The following is a 17041-nucleotide window of genomic DNA, read 5'->3' on the forward strand; positions in this document are numbered from 1 at the left end:
GTAATTTACATGATGATGAAGATGATGATGATGACGATTACCTTGCATCTAACTCATTCGTTGAAGAGTCTTTCAATGAAGATGATAGTGATGATGGAATATCTGATACAGACGATGAAGTCACTGACATCGTTGAACCAGTTTCAATTGTTCACCCAACCGAAGGTAAATGTTTGTGAAATACAAAATTAGTTGAATACATCTATCTTTTTATGAGAATTTTATTTAATGGTAACTAAATAGGAGTAGTTTGTTGACATGATTTTTTTTTAAATTATTAGGTGTACCACAAATTCAAAATCCATTTTGGAATGATGCTATGCATTATAATAATATCAATTGGAGTCATCCGGACGAGGAGGACATTTGTGGTCTGGACATGCCAACGACTTTTAATGTTGGACAAGAATTATATGTTGGCATGGATTTTGACAGTAAAGATGCGGTAAAAAATGCACTGAAACAATATGTGATGAAGGTGCATCAAACTTTTAAGGTTGTTGAAACGAAATCACACAAATATATCGTTTGTTGCCCCAACAACACCGAAGAGTCTCCTTGCCCTTTTTATATGAGGGCAATTTTATCCAAAAAAACTGATGCATGGAAAGTGACACAATGGGGTGGATCGCACACATGTCTAAATATGACTATGACACAAGACCATGAGAAGCTTGATTCAAATTTAATTGCGACTTGCGTAGTAGGTACGTTTTTTATGTTCATATTATCCTACTTTTGTGTTATTTGTTATTTTAATTTGTAATTTTATTTTAGTATTTGAATTACAAGCATGATCAGAGAAGATCCATCAATAAAAATTTCTTTGATTCAAGAAAGGATAAATAGTGAATTTTCCTATAAGGTTTCATACAGAAAAGCATGGATGGCCAAACAAAAGGCGATTGCAATTGAATATGGCGATTGGGAAGAGTCGTATGCGAAACTCTCGTCATGGCTAACACACATGCAAAATCATTCTCCTGGCTCTTACTTTCAAATACTACATGACGATTTTATTGTTGGTAATAGGGTAAGTCGCGAACATCGTCAGTTTCATCGAGTATTTTGGACATTTGGTCAATGCAAAGAGGCTTTTAAGTACTGTAAGCCAATCATACAAGTTGACGGCACACATTTATACGGCAAATACCGTGGGACCCTGTTAATGGCCACATCGCAAGATGGAAATGGTGGTGTTCTTCCTCTAGCATTCACCGTGGTCGAAGGCGAGACGCTAACAGCATGGTCATGGTTTTTGGCCCACTTGCGTGAACACGTCACAGATAAGAATGGAATTTGTCTAATATCTGATCGTCACGCGAGTATAAAGTCTGTTGTCGCTAACGAACATCTTGGTTGGCAACCTCCCCACGGTTATCATGTGTACTGCGTCCGACACATAGCCAGCAATTTCAATCGCAAATTCAACAACGCGAAACAAAAAGAGATGTTCAAGAAATTGGGTAAGGTTGATTTTATACATTAATTTAATTTGAGTTTGATGTCTACGTACAACTTTTGATGATAACAAATTTGATGCAGCGTACACTCCTTGCAAGCATGTGTTTGATCAAAACTTAGAAAAATTTCGTCAACTGAGTCCAGCCATAGCAAGATGGATTGATCGCATTTCAAAGGAAAAATGGAGCATGGCTTACGATACATCTGGACGACGATATGGTCACATGACAACCAACCTATCAGAATGTGTGAATAAGGTGTTGAAAGATTGTCGCAGCATTCCAATAACAGCGTTGGTCAAGTCAACATATAGTAGGTGCCGAAAGTACTTTGTTGATCGTGGTCGCCAAGCCCAAAGACAATTAAGAGAAGGCCAAGTTTATTGTTCTAAGCTTGTTACAGAACTTAGGAAAAATCAAGAACAAGCTTGTTCGCACATCATTCGTGTGTACGATATCCACTCGACAAGGTTTGAAGTAGAGGAGACCTTCAATCCTATCACGCAACGTGGCGGACAAAAATGGGCAGTTAACTTGAATGGCCATTATTGTCAATGCGGAAGGTATTCTGCGCTTCACTATCCATGTTCACACATTATTACAGCTTGTGGTTACGTGAGCATGAACTACTACCAATATATAGATGTTGTTTACACCAATGAACACATCTTAAAAGCATACTCCGCACAGTGGTGGCCTCTTGGGAATGAAGCGACAATTCCTCCTTCTGATGAGGCATGGACACTAATCCCTGACCCAACTACAATTCGTGCGAAAGGTCGGCCAAAATCAACAAAGATAAGGAATGAGATGGATTGGGTCGAACCATCTGACCACCGACAAAAATGTAGTAGATGTGGAGCTGAAGGGCACAATAGGCGTCGATGTCCAATGCAATCTGACCGTGGGAGTAATTCATTTAATTGATTTATGTATGTTACATGACGATCTTGTATTGCTTTAGGTTTTGTTCAATGTATTTACTTGTTGGTCTTCAATGAAATCGTCAGTTACTTTTTGTTGAATGTGTGCTTCTAATGAAATAAAATTACATTTAGAAGTTGAAATAAATGGAGTGGATCAATCGAGGTTGAGTGACATTGGTGTTGATCGTTAGTTAGAAACGTTAGTGTGTAAGTATTTTGTCTACCTTAGTTTTTTTAACTATCTACAATGACAAACTATGGACTTAGTCATTATGGTTTAGTGTCTAAGTATTTTGGTTTAGTGTTTAGGGTCTAAGCCTTAGGTTTTAGTGTTTAGAACTATGGGATTAGGGCTAAGTTTTTTTATTTGAAGGGTTAGGGTTAGTTCTTATTTATTTTTAGGGGTTAGGGGTTACTTCTTATATGTTATGGGTTAGGGCTAATTTTTTTTATTTTAGGTCCAGGGTCAATTTTTAAATTTGAAGGGCTAGGGTTAGTTCTTATTTATTTTTAGGGGTTAGGGGTTACTTCTTATATGTTATGGGTTAGGGCTAATTTTTTTTATTTTAGGTCTAGGGTCAATTTTTAAATTTGAAGGGTTAGGGTTAGTTCTTATTTATTTTTAGGGGTTAGGGGTTACTTCTTATATGTTATGGGTTAGGGCTAATTTTTTTTATTTTAGGTCCAGGGTCAATTTTTAAATTTGAAGGGTTAGGGTTAGTTCTTATTTATTTTTAGGGGTTAGGGGTTACTTCTTATATGTTATGGGTTAGGGCTAATTTTTTTTTATTTTAGGTCTAGGGTTAAGTTTTTTAATTTGAAGGGTTATGGTTACTTTTTATTTTTTTTAGGGGTTAGGGGTTAGGGGTTACTTCTTATTTGTTATGGGTTAGGGCTAATTTTTTTTATTTTAGGTCTAGGGTTAAGTTTTTTAATTTGAAGGGTTATGGTTACTTCTTATTTTTTTAGGGGTTAGGGGTTACTTCTTATTTGTTATGGGTTAGGGCTAATTTTTTTTATTTTAGGTCTAGACTAATGTTTAGCGGGGTTAGGGTTAGGTTTTTTATTTTAGGGCTAGGGTTTAGTTGTGAACATTTTAGGGTTATGACTAATGTTTAGCGGGGTTAGGGTTAGGTTTTTTATTTTAGGGCTAGGGGTTAGTTATGAACATTTTAGGGTTATGACTAATGTTGAGGGGGTTAGGGTTAGGTTTGTTATTTTAGTGTTAGGGTTTAGTTATGAACATTTTATGGTTATGACTAATGTTTAGGGGGTTAGGGTTAGGTTTTTTATTTTAGGGCTAGGGGTTAGTTATGAACATTTTAGGGTTATGACTAATGTTTAGGGGGTTAGGGTTAGGTTTGTTATTTTAGTGTTAGGGTTTAGTTATGAACATTTTAGGGTTATGACTAATGTTTAGGGGGTTAGGGTTAGGTTTGTTATTTTAATGTTAGGGTTTAGTTATGAACATTTTAGGGTTAAGACTAATGTTTAGGGGGTTAGGGTTAGGTTTTTTATTTTAGGGCTACGGTTTAGTTTTTTTTATAGGGTTAGGCTTAGTTATTTTATTTTAGGGTTAGGGTTTAGTTATGAAAATTTCAGGGTTTAGGACTAATTTTTATGGGTGAGGTTTAGGTTATTTTTATTTTTGGGTTAGGGTTTAGTGCTGAACATTTTTGGGTTAGGGCTAATTTTTAGGGGTTAGGGTTAGGTTTTTATTTTAGGATTAGGGTTTAGTTCGGAACAGTTAAGGGCTAAGTGCTTATATTTTATAGGTTAGGGTTATTGTTTCATCTTTAAGGGTTATGGGATACTTTTTATGTTTTATGGGTTAGGGTTTAGTTCACATTGAAGTTCATCGTTACTTAGAAACATTAGTTTTTTCCCTTTGGCTACCTTTGTTATTTGCTTTAGGGTTCATTGATTATTATAGTTTCATACGCGACATAAATTCTATCCATAAGTAAGCCTTAATAAACTGAATATCATACATTACGCCATGAATGTCAAATTACAAATATACAACAAAGTCTTAATCAACGGAGACATGCAAATAATTCATTTTGGTGTTCGTGATGCCGTGAGGATGTGCCACATGGTCGATCCCATCTTCGTGCTTGGCGATCAGGATTTCTTCTGCCCCGATGCCTCCCCGCTTCTTCTTCGTCAGCCTCCGCAGAAAATGCGTTACGCAAATCAACACCGAATAAGTCACCCGTATTAGGTATTTGTCCCGGTACATTCCATTGTGTTCCTAACGGGGCATTAGGTGTTGGAATTGGCCCATGATATTGCTGTGAAGGGGTCATTGTGGGCCATGAAAATTGAGCTTGTGTTTCCGTAAAACCACCTAACGATTGCTGGGTTGCAGAAGTATCAGTGTCATGACCCTGAAAAGGATACTGATACATCTGTGTCGGATACTCAGCAAATGTTTGTGGCGTGTAATACATTTCATGGCCACGCTCCGCCATTTGTTGGGAATATTCTTCCACTTCAACAGTGTCCCTTCTTCTGGCTATCCCCTGAGTTTCAATACTTGACTGAAGCATGTGAAACTGTTGTGCGGGAAATTGACGCTCTGATGCGGGACCATGTGACACTGGCTCAGTGACTCTCTCTTGCTCTTCGGATAAAATTGTAATTTTTTCCACATAAGGCACGAGATCATCAAATGTGCATGTTTTCCTCCCTTGAGGAGACACCATGTATTGTAATGCCTCCGCAACTTCACCCTGCATTTGTAACGGTAACAAAATTAATGGCCATCATTAAATAAAAGTTCAAGTTAAAATTTGAAAAAAAATTAAAAAATACCAATGTAGCCGTCTTTGCATTTTCTGGGTCAACAAACATCTTTGTCTTTCGCCTATACCAGACCATGTAGTCCGAGTTAAAACTCAATAGGCCTTCTTGTCGGGGATAAGCGTCGACCCTAAATGCATGACGATTATTCCACTGCTGAATCATTGGGGCGAACAATTGCCCCCAATTTTCGTCATGTTTCCCCTTTAATGTTATGCCATGAATGTTTAGGGGTTGTGAAGGAGACTCTGGAACTGGTTGCTGCATCCCAAATTGTCTCAAGACTCTGTCCGGTTGGTGCCACTCAATAACTTGGAAACAAATTAGTGGCACCACCGCGTACCACGCGAGACTTCCGACTAAACAAACGGGAGGCAAGAATGACATAACGGTTGATGGGTAAGGCTCCCACACAAACTGCATATAACAACATAGTTGTGAACATTGTAGTAAAATAAGACATATAATTTTTTATTTTACAAATACAATAGCATGGTTCTTACCTCATGACGTTTCATAATATCGAACTTGCGACAAAAAACTTTCACATCATCATTGCCGATATGTTGGTTTCCACGTCGCAGCCACCTACAAAGAATAAAATTTAATATACCCTAAAACCATTTATTCTATTAAAATGAAAGACGCTGTTAAAAATGACTGACCTGTGCCCTAGTGGTGTATTTTCTATGTGGGAAGGAGTCCTCTTTGGAGCCAACGTGGAACATCGTTCCCATGCCCACAATTGTAGTAAGATGCGCATACCTCCGATTGATTTAGTTTTATAATCGGTGACACTGCACATCTCTCTGTATAGAAAACTAAGTACGGCAGCTCCCCATGCATATCTGCCACATTCTTCAAAGTCACGTAAAAATTGAAGGTACCTTACCGAAACTCTGTTACTGGTTTTGTCAACGAACAAGACACCTCCAATAAATCTCAGTATCCATGCACGGGCAAACCTTCGTACTTGTTCTTCGTCGTCGTCATTATTAATTTGATCAAAATGGTGAGCCAGCCAACTTAATTTAACTACACTACCTTTAATTTCACCTTCTTGTGGTCTGACTCCCAATAATTCCTCACATAAATTAGCCCAATCAAGATTTGTTGGGCCGATTAATGGTAAACCATCCACACTTATACCTAACAACACAGAGACGTCTTGTAGAGTGATAGTACACTCTCCGCATCTCATGTGAAACGTATGTGTTTCCGGCCTCCATCTTTCTATCAGAGCACTAATTAGTGAGGCATTTATTTTTAAGAAACCCATCTTCATAATCCACCCGAAACCAGATTGTTGAAGAAAAGGAAAAATTTGTTCTGGAATTTGTTCTTCCCCTTGATACGTGGGGACAACTCGTCTAATATGTAATTTCCTTTCTTCTTCCCCATTCCAAACATGTTCTGAAACATGCTTAGGTTGCATCCATAATACATCAGTATCGATGGGGCCAGATTTAATGTTAATATGTGATGAAGATGATGATGAAGATGCCATTGCTACTGCAAAATAAAATATAATACATGTGAAGAAAAGTTTAATTTATTAGTAAACTTTAAATATATAACAATAAATTTGTAAAAAATCAAACTGGTCAATTTTTAATATATTCTATACATAAATTAAAATACATGTGAAGAAAACTTTAATTTATTAGTAATTTTTTTTCTACAATTAACAAATAAATAATTGAATAAAATATGGACTAACAAATTATTTATAATACAAACAAATATTGAAATGCAAAAAATCATTTCAATAATATATATACAAAAATAATAATAATATACAATGTATCATATATTCAATCACTTAAATTTTCTAAAACAAATAATATTAACGTACAAATTAAAACTAACAAATAATATATATACCATTCTAACTAAAAAATAATTAACTCAAATAATATTAAATTATCAACTCATTTATTTAAAATACAAAATTATAATACTAAAAAGATAAATTTACGTGTGTCAAGTGTCTAATATTACAATTATTTATTTAAGTGTCAAATATTTAATATTACAAAAACTAAAAATTTACGTGTGTCTAAAATTTATAAATATATACCTAAAGCTAATATTAACTTGTGCTTAATACTAAAAAATCTAATATTACGTATGTGTATGATGCATGTATATATATTTATTAGACTAAACTATCATCCGTCTAAATATATGCCTAATACTACAAAGCTAATATGACATGTATAAAATTTAAGAATATACACAACAACTAAATATATATACACGTAATATTTTTATATTAACTAAACAAATATATAATATTCTTTTCAATTATACTTATTTATACAATTTTTTTACGAGAGATTAAGTTATAAAATAATTTCTTATTTAAAACTCATAAGAATAATTAGTTTGTCAACCCCATGCAAAAGTACATCATATATTTTAATTCTACCAATAATTAAGAATACAATTAATTTAGATTCTATACAACATATGTAGTATACAAATAAAATAAATTTAGAAAAATAATTGAAACAAGTTGATAAGAAAGAATAATTATTTTAGAAAACTTTATATTTCTTGAGTTAGAATATATTTTATTTTACAGATATTTCTAGAATTCATAATAAAATTCTCATTCTTTGATAAAAAAAAATTAATAATAATATTCTATGCTATGCTGTAATTACTACTAATACTAAAATATTATATACAATAACCAAATAACATCTAACAATATATACAATAACAATAACTAAATAAAATTTTAATTCTAACTAACCAAATAAAATTTTCATACTAACTAACCTAACATTGAAATATCTATTAATACTTAAAAAATAATAACAGAATAGCTACTCATACCAACTAATTTAAACTTAGAACTTTTGTTAATAATAACTAAGCTACTATTTAAATACTAACTAACTTAACTTAGAATATTTGTTAATACTAATACTAACTAACTTAAACTTATAATATATATTAACATATTTACTTACCAGGAATTTATGTCCAAGATAAGGCTAAGGGCACTTCAAGGAAGGATGAAAGCACAACAACAAGCACTAAATTTTAGAGAAATTTGAACCACGACGAACACAGCACAACAATCACAACACAGTACAATAATCTCTCAAGTGAAGAAGAAAGAAAGACAAAGCAAACTCAGTAAGGGAAAAATGTAAGTAAAGAATGAGTTCAACATTTTTTTTATAGCTGAAAACTTAACCCAACGTTCAAAATTTTTTAACGTTCACATGCTTTTCAGAATGCAAGTCTGCAAAGCCTTCAACGTAAACTGAACCCTAGGTGCAGTGCATGTTTCAGTCATGTGAACCCTAGGTGTGCAGGCTTCTCACGCGTCCCATCAAGCCTGTCCCGCCAGCTCTAATGGCGGGACTGCTAGCTGAAGGTGTCCCACAACTGGCATTGGCGGCACCACTCTGTCCCGCAGACGCCATCAGCGGCATCCACCCTCTCTCTCCTACTCATCCTCTCCCGCCAGCAGCAACAGCGGCACACCCTCACCCCTCTCTCCTACTCAGCACATGTCCCGCAACCGGGACTAGCGGTACCCACCTTACCGCCATTGGCACTGGCGGTTCAAGCTTCCCGCCAGTGTCAATGGCGGCACCCACGTCGGAAACAGACCCTGCATGTTATTTGTTTTAAAACGAACCCTCTTTGGTAAATTGTTTGTAAAACAAGCCCTGTACAGTAAATTTGCCGAAAAAACTACAGTACTAATGTTTTTCTTTAACTTGATAAAAAATATTTTAAAAACATTATTCCTTCATCCCATTGCAAGTAAGAAAAAAATTATTCCAAAATAATTATTATTTTAATTTTTTAATATATATTAATTATTTTTTTACTTATATAATATTAATGATAAATTACAAAATCTATAAATGTATTAATAATTATATAAGATTAATTTTATAAAATTATTATTGTTATTTATTTCTTTTGTCGTTGCAAAACAGTTTAGTATGATAGTTATTCTAGAACGGAAAGAGTAATTAAAAAATATTAATTATATTATATTTAATGCTTTCAACTATTTAAAAATAAATATTAAATATTTTTGTATGTTTGCTATATATTTACAAAATGTATCAATTTTGTGTGATTTTGTTTTTTAACATCGAATTATTTAGCATTTGTCTTGTAAAGTTTTTTTTTACTGAATTATAAAGTTGTTTAAAGTGATATTTTAAATGAGATACGCTTTTGAACTCACTAAACTTCATTAACTGATGACAGTTGCCGCCGCCACCCAACCCAACAGTCTTTGAAAAACTGATCAACAACTCTCTCCCTTTCTATATCTATTTTTTATTTTTTTGGTTTCTACTTCAGATTATTTTTCTAAGCAAAAAGGTCGAGGTCTCGAGGACGTGATTTCGAAAAGAAAAGGCAAGACTAAATCCAAACAAAACCAGATTCAAACAACTGTAAAACTCAATTTTCTGTAAGTGATCAAACTTTTTTTTTTCAACTGGTTAATAATAACAATAAAGAATCGCTAATGATTTACTCACTTCATCTTTTATTTATCTATTTAATTAAAAGTTGATGATGTTTTTCTCAATTTTACACTCCTGTGTTATCTCAAATACTAAAGAACCACCCTCAATTGTTGGTTTGATGAATCTAGACTCGATTTTTTTTTATTGATGTCTCAAGTTTAAATTTTATGGATAAAAAAATATATTTGAACGGAGAATTTTTATTAAAGATAATTTCTGTCAAAAATTAATTATCAATAAAATTGATTTATATCAATTTCATAATAGGAAAAAAAATACTAAACCACCGATCCTCCGTAAAAAATAAATTGAGGAATAAATCACTTTACCACCTATATCCTCCAACCGTTTACAACCTCACATAGTCACATGCTATCTTTCAACCTACTAAATGAATTTAGTGGTAGATTTTTAGAAGCCATATTTGTGTAGTAACCCCACCCGACTTAACAGTAAATAACTTATAAATAATGAAATTCTTTACTTTCTTGAAAAAAAGTTGGGAAACGCAAAACTCATGTTTTCCAACTAAAAATCATGATTGTGATAGATTGAAAATAATTCAGGACAATAAATGAGAGAAATAAATTAATAAGAGAAACAAGTGTAAAATAGATGTATAAAAGTATAATAAGAAGCTAAGAAATAATTTAGATAATTTTAAGAAAATCAATACATTAATTATAAAATTACGTCCTATATGTAGTATTTTAAAAACAACAATCAATTCCAAATAAATAAATATTGATGTTTAAATTAAAATATCTTACTAATTAATACTTTCAGGAAATGAAAAAACATATTTATTATAAAAATTATAAAGAAGTGTTAAAAAAATTATGATCCTATTCTAATAAAAACATTTGTCCTGCTTAAATTAAATACTAGTATTAAATTATAACAAAAAAAAAAAAAACTTACCTCCTCCGAAGTATTCCGTACTGTCTGAATGAAGTTGAACAACCCTCAGCGCTGACGTTTGCATAGGCCAGACTGATCTTCAAAGTACTCAACAGTTACTGCTGAAATTTCCCAAAGAAGAAGCCCCAAATTTTTCAAAAGCTCATCACATCACGCCATTCACCACCAAGTACCAAATTATTCTTCTCAGCCAGACTTAAAATGCATCCTTCAACACTTCTTAATTCTTATACCTCCTTTCCACTCCTCAACTTTCTCAGAGCAAAACAAAATTCCTTTCCATTTTCTTACTAACCAAACATGAAGAACAAACCCATCATCCTTGCTCTCTTAATTTCCTTCTCTCTCACAAATGTAGTCGTTTCAGCTCGACTCTTTCCCAACGTCTCCTCCTTTCCGAGAGGCGCGTGGGGAGCCTTTCTCAACTTCACCGGCTGCCACCGCGGTGACAAGTACGACGGTCTCGCCAATTTAAAGTCTTACTTTGAACGCTTCGGTTACATTCCTCACGCGCCGCCGCCGTCGAATTTCTCCGATGAATTCGACGACGCGCTCGAATCCGCCATCAAAACTTACCAGAAGAACTTCAACCTCAACGTCACGGGCGTCCTCGACGATGCCACGCTCCAGAAGATCGTGCTGCCGCGGTGCGGCGTCGCCGATATAATCAACGGCACAACCACGATGAACGCTGGCAAGGAGAACGAGACGGCATCGTTTAGCAAGCCGAAGTTTCACACGGTGGCGCACTTCAGTCTTTTTCCCGGCATGCCGCGGTGGCCGGAGGGAACGCAGGAACTGACGTACGCGTTCTTCCCCGGGAACGAGCTGAGCGACACCGTGAAAGGCGTGTTCGCCACCGCGTTCGCGCGCTGGGCGGAGGTGACGTCGCTGAAGTTCCGCGAATCGGCGTCGTACTTCGGCGCCGACATCAGGATCGGGTTCTTCAGCGGGGACCACGGCGACGGGGAGCCGTTCGACGGGAGCTTGGGGACGCTGGCGCACGCGTTCTCGCCGACGAACGGGAGGTTCCACCTGGATGCCGCCGAGGACTGGGTGGTTTCCGGCGACGTGACGCTGTCGGCGCTGCCGACCGCGGTGGATTTGGAATCCGTGGCGGTGCACGAGATTGGGCACTTGCTAGGGTTAGGCCACTCGTCGGTGGAAGAAGCGGTTATGTTTCCGACGATTTCGTCGCGGAAGAAGAAGGTGGTGCTGGCAAGGGACGATATCGAAGGGATTCAATTCCTCTACGGTTCCAACCCTAATTTCAATGGCTCCACCGCCACGTCAGCACCGGAGAGAGACGCCGGTGACGGTGGTCGTTGCCTCACTTGTGTGGGGCCCTCGTCCGGCGTTTTCACTTTGTTGACTTTTGCCTTTGCACATTTTGTGTTATTAATATAGGATTTTTATTATTTATCGTAGAGTAGGTGTATGATGCTTTGCACATTTTATTATTTGGACCTGGCTTGGGTTGTCCCTATTCCTGCCCCTCATGATTTAATATTTTTTGTTCTTATAGTTGTTTGGTTTTCCAGTGACACGGTACACTTTGTATACATTCATATAGAATTTTTCTTCGTGTATATGATACTAGTATAATAATAAAATTTCGTTACATAAATCCAAGAAGTATTTTTGGGCTTGGAACAAAGCTCAGTAGAATTAATGATTAGATGGGCCTACAAGTTCTATCTACGTGGCCAATTTTTTTATTAAATAAATACAGATGTTGCACGATTATTTGTGAAAGTTATTCATATATTTGATAAAAAAAATATTTATTTTTCTTCTTAATTTAATCATATCATTTTACTCGCAACATTACACTCTAATCTATTTCTAGATGAATGGAATAATGTTACAATATCTTATATTATGAAACATTTTAGTAACATTATTTTTCCTTTTGTATCATTATTTATTTTATTTATATTTATATTTCTTTTTTCCTTTTATAGTTTAAAGTATGATGATCGTCTACTCATCATTTTCTTTGATCACAAGCAGTTAATTCACTCTTTACAAGTAAAATATTAAATTTCATAATTAGCACACTCACGTGAAAACTTTTTATGGATATTTTTTTTTTCTATTCATTCTTTTAACTTTTAAGGGTATAATAATGCACACTCAATAAAATGAAATTTCTCGGCGCTACTACCATACAAACTTTTTATTCATTCTTTTCAAGCCTATTCAATATTTCCCATTATGATTAGGGGTGCTAAAAAAGAATCAGTTTTTTTTTTTAAATACCCATAGTTAGTAATAAAAAATATAGTAACTGTTTATTAAAAGTAGTTATAAAAATATAACTAGTTTTATAGGCAGAGTTATTTTAAATGACTTATTTTTTATATAAAAATAGTTATAGTTATAGTTAACTTATTTTAAAAAAATTGGGTATTTTAAATAACTTATTTCAGTTTTTTGACATTTTCGTTCGTTCGTCGACATCCTCTGTTCTTGGCTTCTCGCTCGACAGTGACAAACCTACCTCTCGTTCTTGTTGAACTCGAACTTCTGGTTCTCGAATCGAATCCCTAAAATCTCATTCTTGTTGTTCTTGAATCCGTTCTCGTTCTCGTCAATCCCTAGCTTCTCGTCGTGCTCCTATCGAATCCCTAACAAAGGTATTTTCAATCCTTTGGTTTTTGTTGTCCGTCTATTTCAAATCCTTAATCCCCAACGATATTTGGTGCAACAGTGTAACGAAATGAAGCAGAGCTGAATGCATGCTCGAAGATGGGGATTTTTAGTATGAGTTTTTCACCTTTCTGAGCAATTCCATGAATTTTGTGTTGAAACAACAAATGGGTGTTTTTTTTTTTTTGTTTCTTGCTTCCAGGACCATGAATTTGGAGCATTTGTCATGTTTATTCAAATGGGGGCTTCTTGATTACTTGGGTTTTTCTTCTGGTTTTTTTAGTATTTGTTATGTTTATTCAAATACTGTTTTTGAAGTGATTTAACTGTGATGCCAATTGTCTAATTAGTGGTGGTGTCCCTCATTTCATCATTTTCTTTATTATGTTTGTGACAATGTGTTGTATCAAATGGGTGTTTATTCACATTCTTTTCTTTTGTCTCTTGTGAATGATCAATGTGAAGCTAATGGTTCAATGGCAAAACCAGCGATTCACAAGATAGAAGTACAACACTTTCCTCAATTAATTTGGAGTCCCGTGTGAACCAAAACCAGTGGGAATTTCACTTGACAATTATTATGATGATTTGACCAAAGTAGTGGAGGGGAAGGTCACCCCTGCTACCCGACAGATAGATCATGTGAGCAACTCACCGCCTCAATTGGGTTTGCTTTCGAATTTGATTACAAGTTTCTTAATTGTAATTGTGGGCATCACCCTTTATTTGACAATTGCTTGCAGGTGTGTGGATCATTTTCTAATGAATTTGATGGAGGAATTACTATGTCTAAACTTTACATTGTGTGACTTGTGAAAAGGTTTCCCAACAAAATTTTGCTACAACTTTTGATGGATGATTGTGGCTGTGTTTTTTGTTTTTCTTCCAATGAGCAAAACTTATTATTCATGAATGATTTGGAGAGTTAAGGAAGATCTAAGAGTAGCTTTGAGTAAATGCTGATTAGAAAGAAATTGCAATTTGTGTGGTATTTGATACAGCTTGACATCAGGTGTTTGATATGATCCTTAAAATGACTTCTTCTAGTGTCGGAGGACAGGTGCTTGATCAGTACCGCAATTGCTTATCCCCTAAAATAGTGGAAACACTTGTATGCTTAGAAGATTGGCTGAAAGGATCACCTACACCATTGCCATCAAAAGAGGATCTTGAAGAGATTGACAAAATTGAGCAAGATAAGATATATTTAATAGAATATTATTTCTTATTTGATTATGACTTTGTTTATTTTTTATTTTTTTGCGGAAGTGGTCTCCCCATAATCTGCTAACTCAACCCATATTATTTTGGATGAAGATTGAAGTTTTACTTTCATTGGAGTACTTCAATACCGACAACTTTTATTGCTGCTACTATTTTTTTTAATCAATGTCTAGTGTTTTATGAAGTTTCTTTCTGCCATTGATATAGATTCATAGGTCCATGTAGGATTAAGTGAAAAAGAGGAGATAAGTATCTGTTGGAGGTGACTATAAAAAATATTGGTAACAGTTTTAAATTATTACTTGTTGCATCAAAATTGTTTTGCTGGTTGGTTGAGTTTTTGGATGAATATTTGAGTAACCTAGGCTTGATATAGGCACGTTCTGTGAAGCTGTCCATTTATGACTTTGTTGGGTGTTTGTGTTCATATGGCTGGGTATTTATTAGGTACTTATCTAGTATGCAGTAAAACTGGCTGAAATGTTTATTTTCTCAGTATATATGAGTATCTTGTATGTTAAATGGAATGCTTAGTTCATAGAGATAAGGTTCTAATGACATTTTCAATCTTTGCAGAGTATTGTTCTACCAGATACTTTGGGAGCTTATAATTGGTCAATGGAGTTGGATCTTGAAGGAAGGATGTTAATCTCGTTTACCTAAAAGGACGCTACTTATTTGTGAAAGAGAGAAGAAAATCTTGTTTTGATGCCTTTCTCCTTTGACAAATTATTGTGAATTTGTGATTTTATATCTAGCTTGTCATTCCTTGAAAGGGTAAAGTAACTCATACTTTTTAATTTGTGGACTTTTCTTGAGTTGGACCAATAGTTTAAGTAATATAAGCAATTTAAGATTTTAATTTGTGGTATTTTCTTGAGTTGGACCAATAGTTTAAGTAATACAAGCAATTTAAGTTTTTAATTCGTGTTCTATTTTTAAAGTGAGAATATATACTTTAAAGTAGAGTAAATAGACATTTTGGTCCCTGACTTTTGACCTCTTTTGTAAATTAGTTCCTATCTTTTTGAAATATAAAAAATAATCTATATCTTTACATAAGTTTTGTAAAATAGTCATTGTCGTTAAATTTAAAAGTAATGTCGTTAGTGAGGTACATTGTTGGCAATTTTAGTGCTACATAGACTATCCAACGTGACAAATTGTCTCAGATTGTGACACGTAGACTGAACTTTGATGCAAAATTTAAAAAATTGTCAAATATTTTCTTCTTCACTCTAATTAGTTGAGTGGTTGTTTCCCTTTATTTCCATTTATTTTCAGAACAGATAACCGCAACATCCTTACTTTTAACATTTGATTTCTATTTCCAAAATTGTTTTTGATTTTTAAAAAATTAAAATAAAAAAAACTGATTTGATCAGTAAGAATTATTACGTTTCACTACCCCTATTGCTCGAATTACACTTTATCCACCCCACCCCCGGTGAATCGGCTCAGTTGATTGGAAGTGAGGGCCTCCGTCACACTCATAGTATGTAAGTTCCAGATAGTTTCACAGTCCCAATTCACAGTCAAGGCACGTCAAGGCATGAGTTGTGTGCTAACTACTACTACTCTTCAAACCAAACACGCATCGATGGAGAAGATGCAGCACGCGAAGGAGCTTGTGAGGGAGTTTTTGGTGTTCCGTGGCTTCACCAACACCCTCGAATCCTACGAGGCCGAATTGCGCACTAACATCGGAAAAGGATTTGAGGTCGACAAGATCCTCGACTTAATCTTCTCCCTCTACGTCCCCAAGTTCCACGCCGATAGCCTCCTTGTGCTCCTCGGTTTCTTCAAGCACTACCTCTCTTCCTCCTCCGATGCGTCGCTTGCCTCCACGCTCTCTAAGTTGGAGGCTTCTCTTCTACGCTTCTACGTCGTCCACGTCGTCCAGTGCAACCGCAAAGACAAAGTCGTTGACTTCTTCACGCTCTACGTCGCCGAATTGTTGCAGAGGTCACAAGATTGGACTAACTAGTTCGGTGTGTTTTGCTTCTCTCATCGTCGTTTTTGTTTCTTAACTTGTTCGGTCACAAGATTGGACTAATTGTGTTGCAGCTATTCCTTATAAGAAGAATCCACACTTGGATCCCGAGTTTCGGGTTTTTTTCTCCAAGGAGTGGTATCATGCTTTGCATCTTTCTTCTGGAAACTTCTTCAGCAAGGTCTTCAATGCTACTCATATCCTTCACAGAGTTTAATTTCATTTATTGTTTTTTAATTCACAAAATGTTGGTGATTTCTTTCGCAACTTGTTTTGTTCAGCCTTAATGTTGTATCACGTTTACCTGTGCTGTTGAAGGTTAGTTCAGAGATGAATGCTACTAATTAGAGTGAAGAAGAAAATATTTGACAACTTTTTAAATTTTGCATCGAAGTCCAGTCTACGTGTCATAATCTGGGACAATTTGTCATGTCGGATAGTCTATGTGGCACTAAAATTGTCAACAATGCACCTCACTAACGGCGTTACTTTTAAATTTAACGACAAAGACTATTTTGCAAAACTTATGCAAAGATAGAGACT

At 35.1% G+C, this 17041-nt stretch overlaps 3 protein-coding genes, 1 long non-coding RNA gene and 1 pseudogene across 7 annotated transcripts; 4 read left to right on the forward strand and 1 right to left on the reverse strand.

Moving 5' to 3' along the window:
* The first annotated feature begins 1447 nt into the window (after window positions 1-1447).
* On the forward strand, window positions 1448-2464 carry LOC121173933 (uncharacterized). Its single transcript, XM_041011783.1, has 3 exons — window positions 1448-1466; window positions 1546-1933; window positions 2428-2464. The coding sequence occupies exons 1-3, from the start codon at window positions 1451-1453 to the stop codon at window positions 2462-2464; spliced, it is 441 nt and encodes a 146-aa protein (XP_040867717.1). The 5' UTR covers window positions 1448-1450.
* A 1876-nt stretch (window positions 2465-4340) lies between these two features.
* LOC102660673 (protein MAINTENANCE OF MERISTEMS-like) lies at window positions 4341-10767 on the reverse strand. Its single transcript, XM_014771292.2, has 5 exons — window positions 10630-10767; window positions 5860-6706; window positions 5698-5782; window positions 5207-5611; window positions 4341-5124 (listed from the first exon to the last, which is right to left on the reverse strand). The coding sequence occupies exons 1-5, from the start codon at window positions 10691-10693 to the stop codon at window positions 4426-4428; spliced, it is 2100 nt and encodes a 699-aa protein (XP_014626778.1). The 5' UTR covers window positions 10694-10767; the 3' UTR covers window positions 4341-4425.
* Window positions 10768-10929: 162 nt separating this feature from the next.
* Window positions 10930-12218, forward strand: LOC100784544 (metalloendoproteinase 2-MMP). The gene has a single exon (XM_006602302.4). It carries the CDS (start codon window positions 10930-10932, stop codon window positions 12034-12036), a length of 1107 nt encoding a protein of 368 aa, XP_006602365.1. The 3' UTR covers window positions 12037-12218.
* Window positions 12219-12854: 636 nt separating this feature from the next.
* Window positions 12855-15367, forward strand: LOC106796788 (uncharacterized). 4 transcript variants are annotated; one of them, XR_005889503.1, is made up of 4 exons: window positions 12855-13268; window positions 13343-13393; window positions 13747-13923; window positions 14329-15367. It is a non-coding gene; the product is annotated as an uncharacterized lncRNA (long non-coding RNA). The 4 variants fall into 4 exon arrangements; XR_001385924.3 differs by having other exon boundaries at window positions 13041-13268; window positions 13343-13923; XR_005889504.1 differs by lacking the exon at window positions 13343-13393 and having other exon boundaries at window positions 13047-13268.
* A 738-nt stretch (window positions 15368-16105) lies between these two features.
* On the forward strand, window positions 16106-16715 carry LOC102660805 (WD repeat-containing protein 91-like; annotated as a pseudogene).
* Window positions 16716-17041: the final 326 nt, after the last annotated feature.

This window comes from Glycine max, chromosome 18, assembly GCF_000004515.6.
Source record: "Glycine max cultivar Williams 82 chromosome 18, Glycine_max_v4.0, whole genome shotgun sequence".
NCBI classification, from domain to species: Eukaryota; Viridiplantae; Streptophyta; class Magnoliopsida; order Fabales; family Fabaceae; genus Glycine; species Glycine max.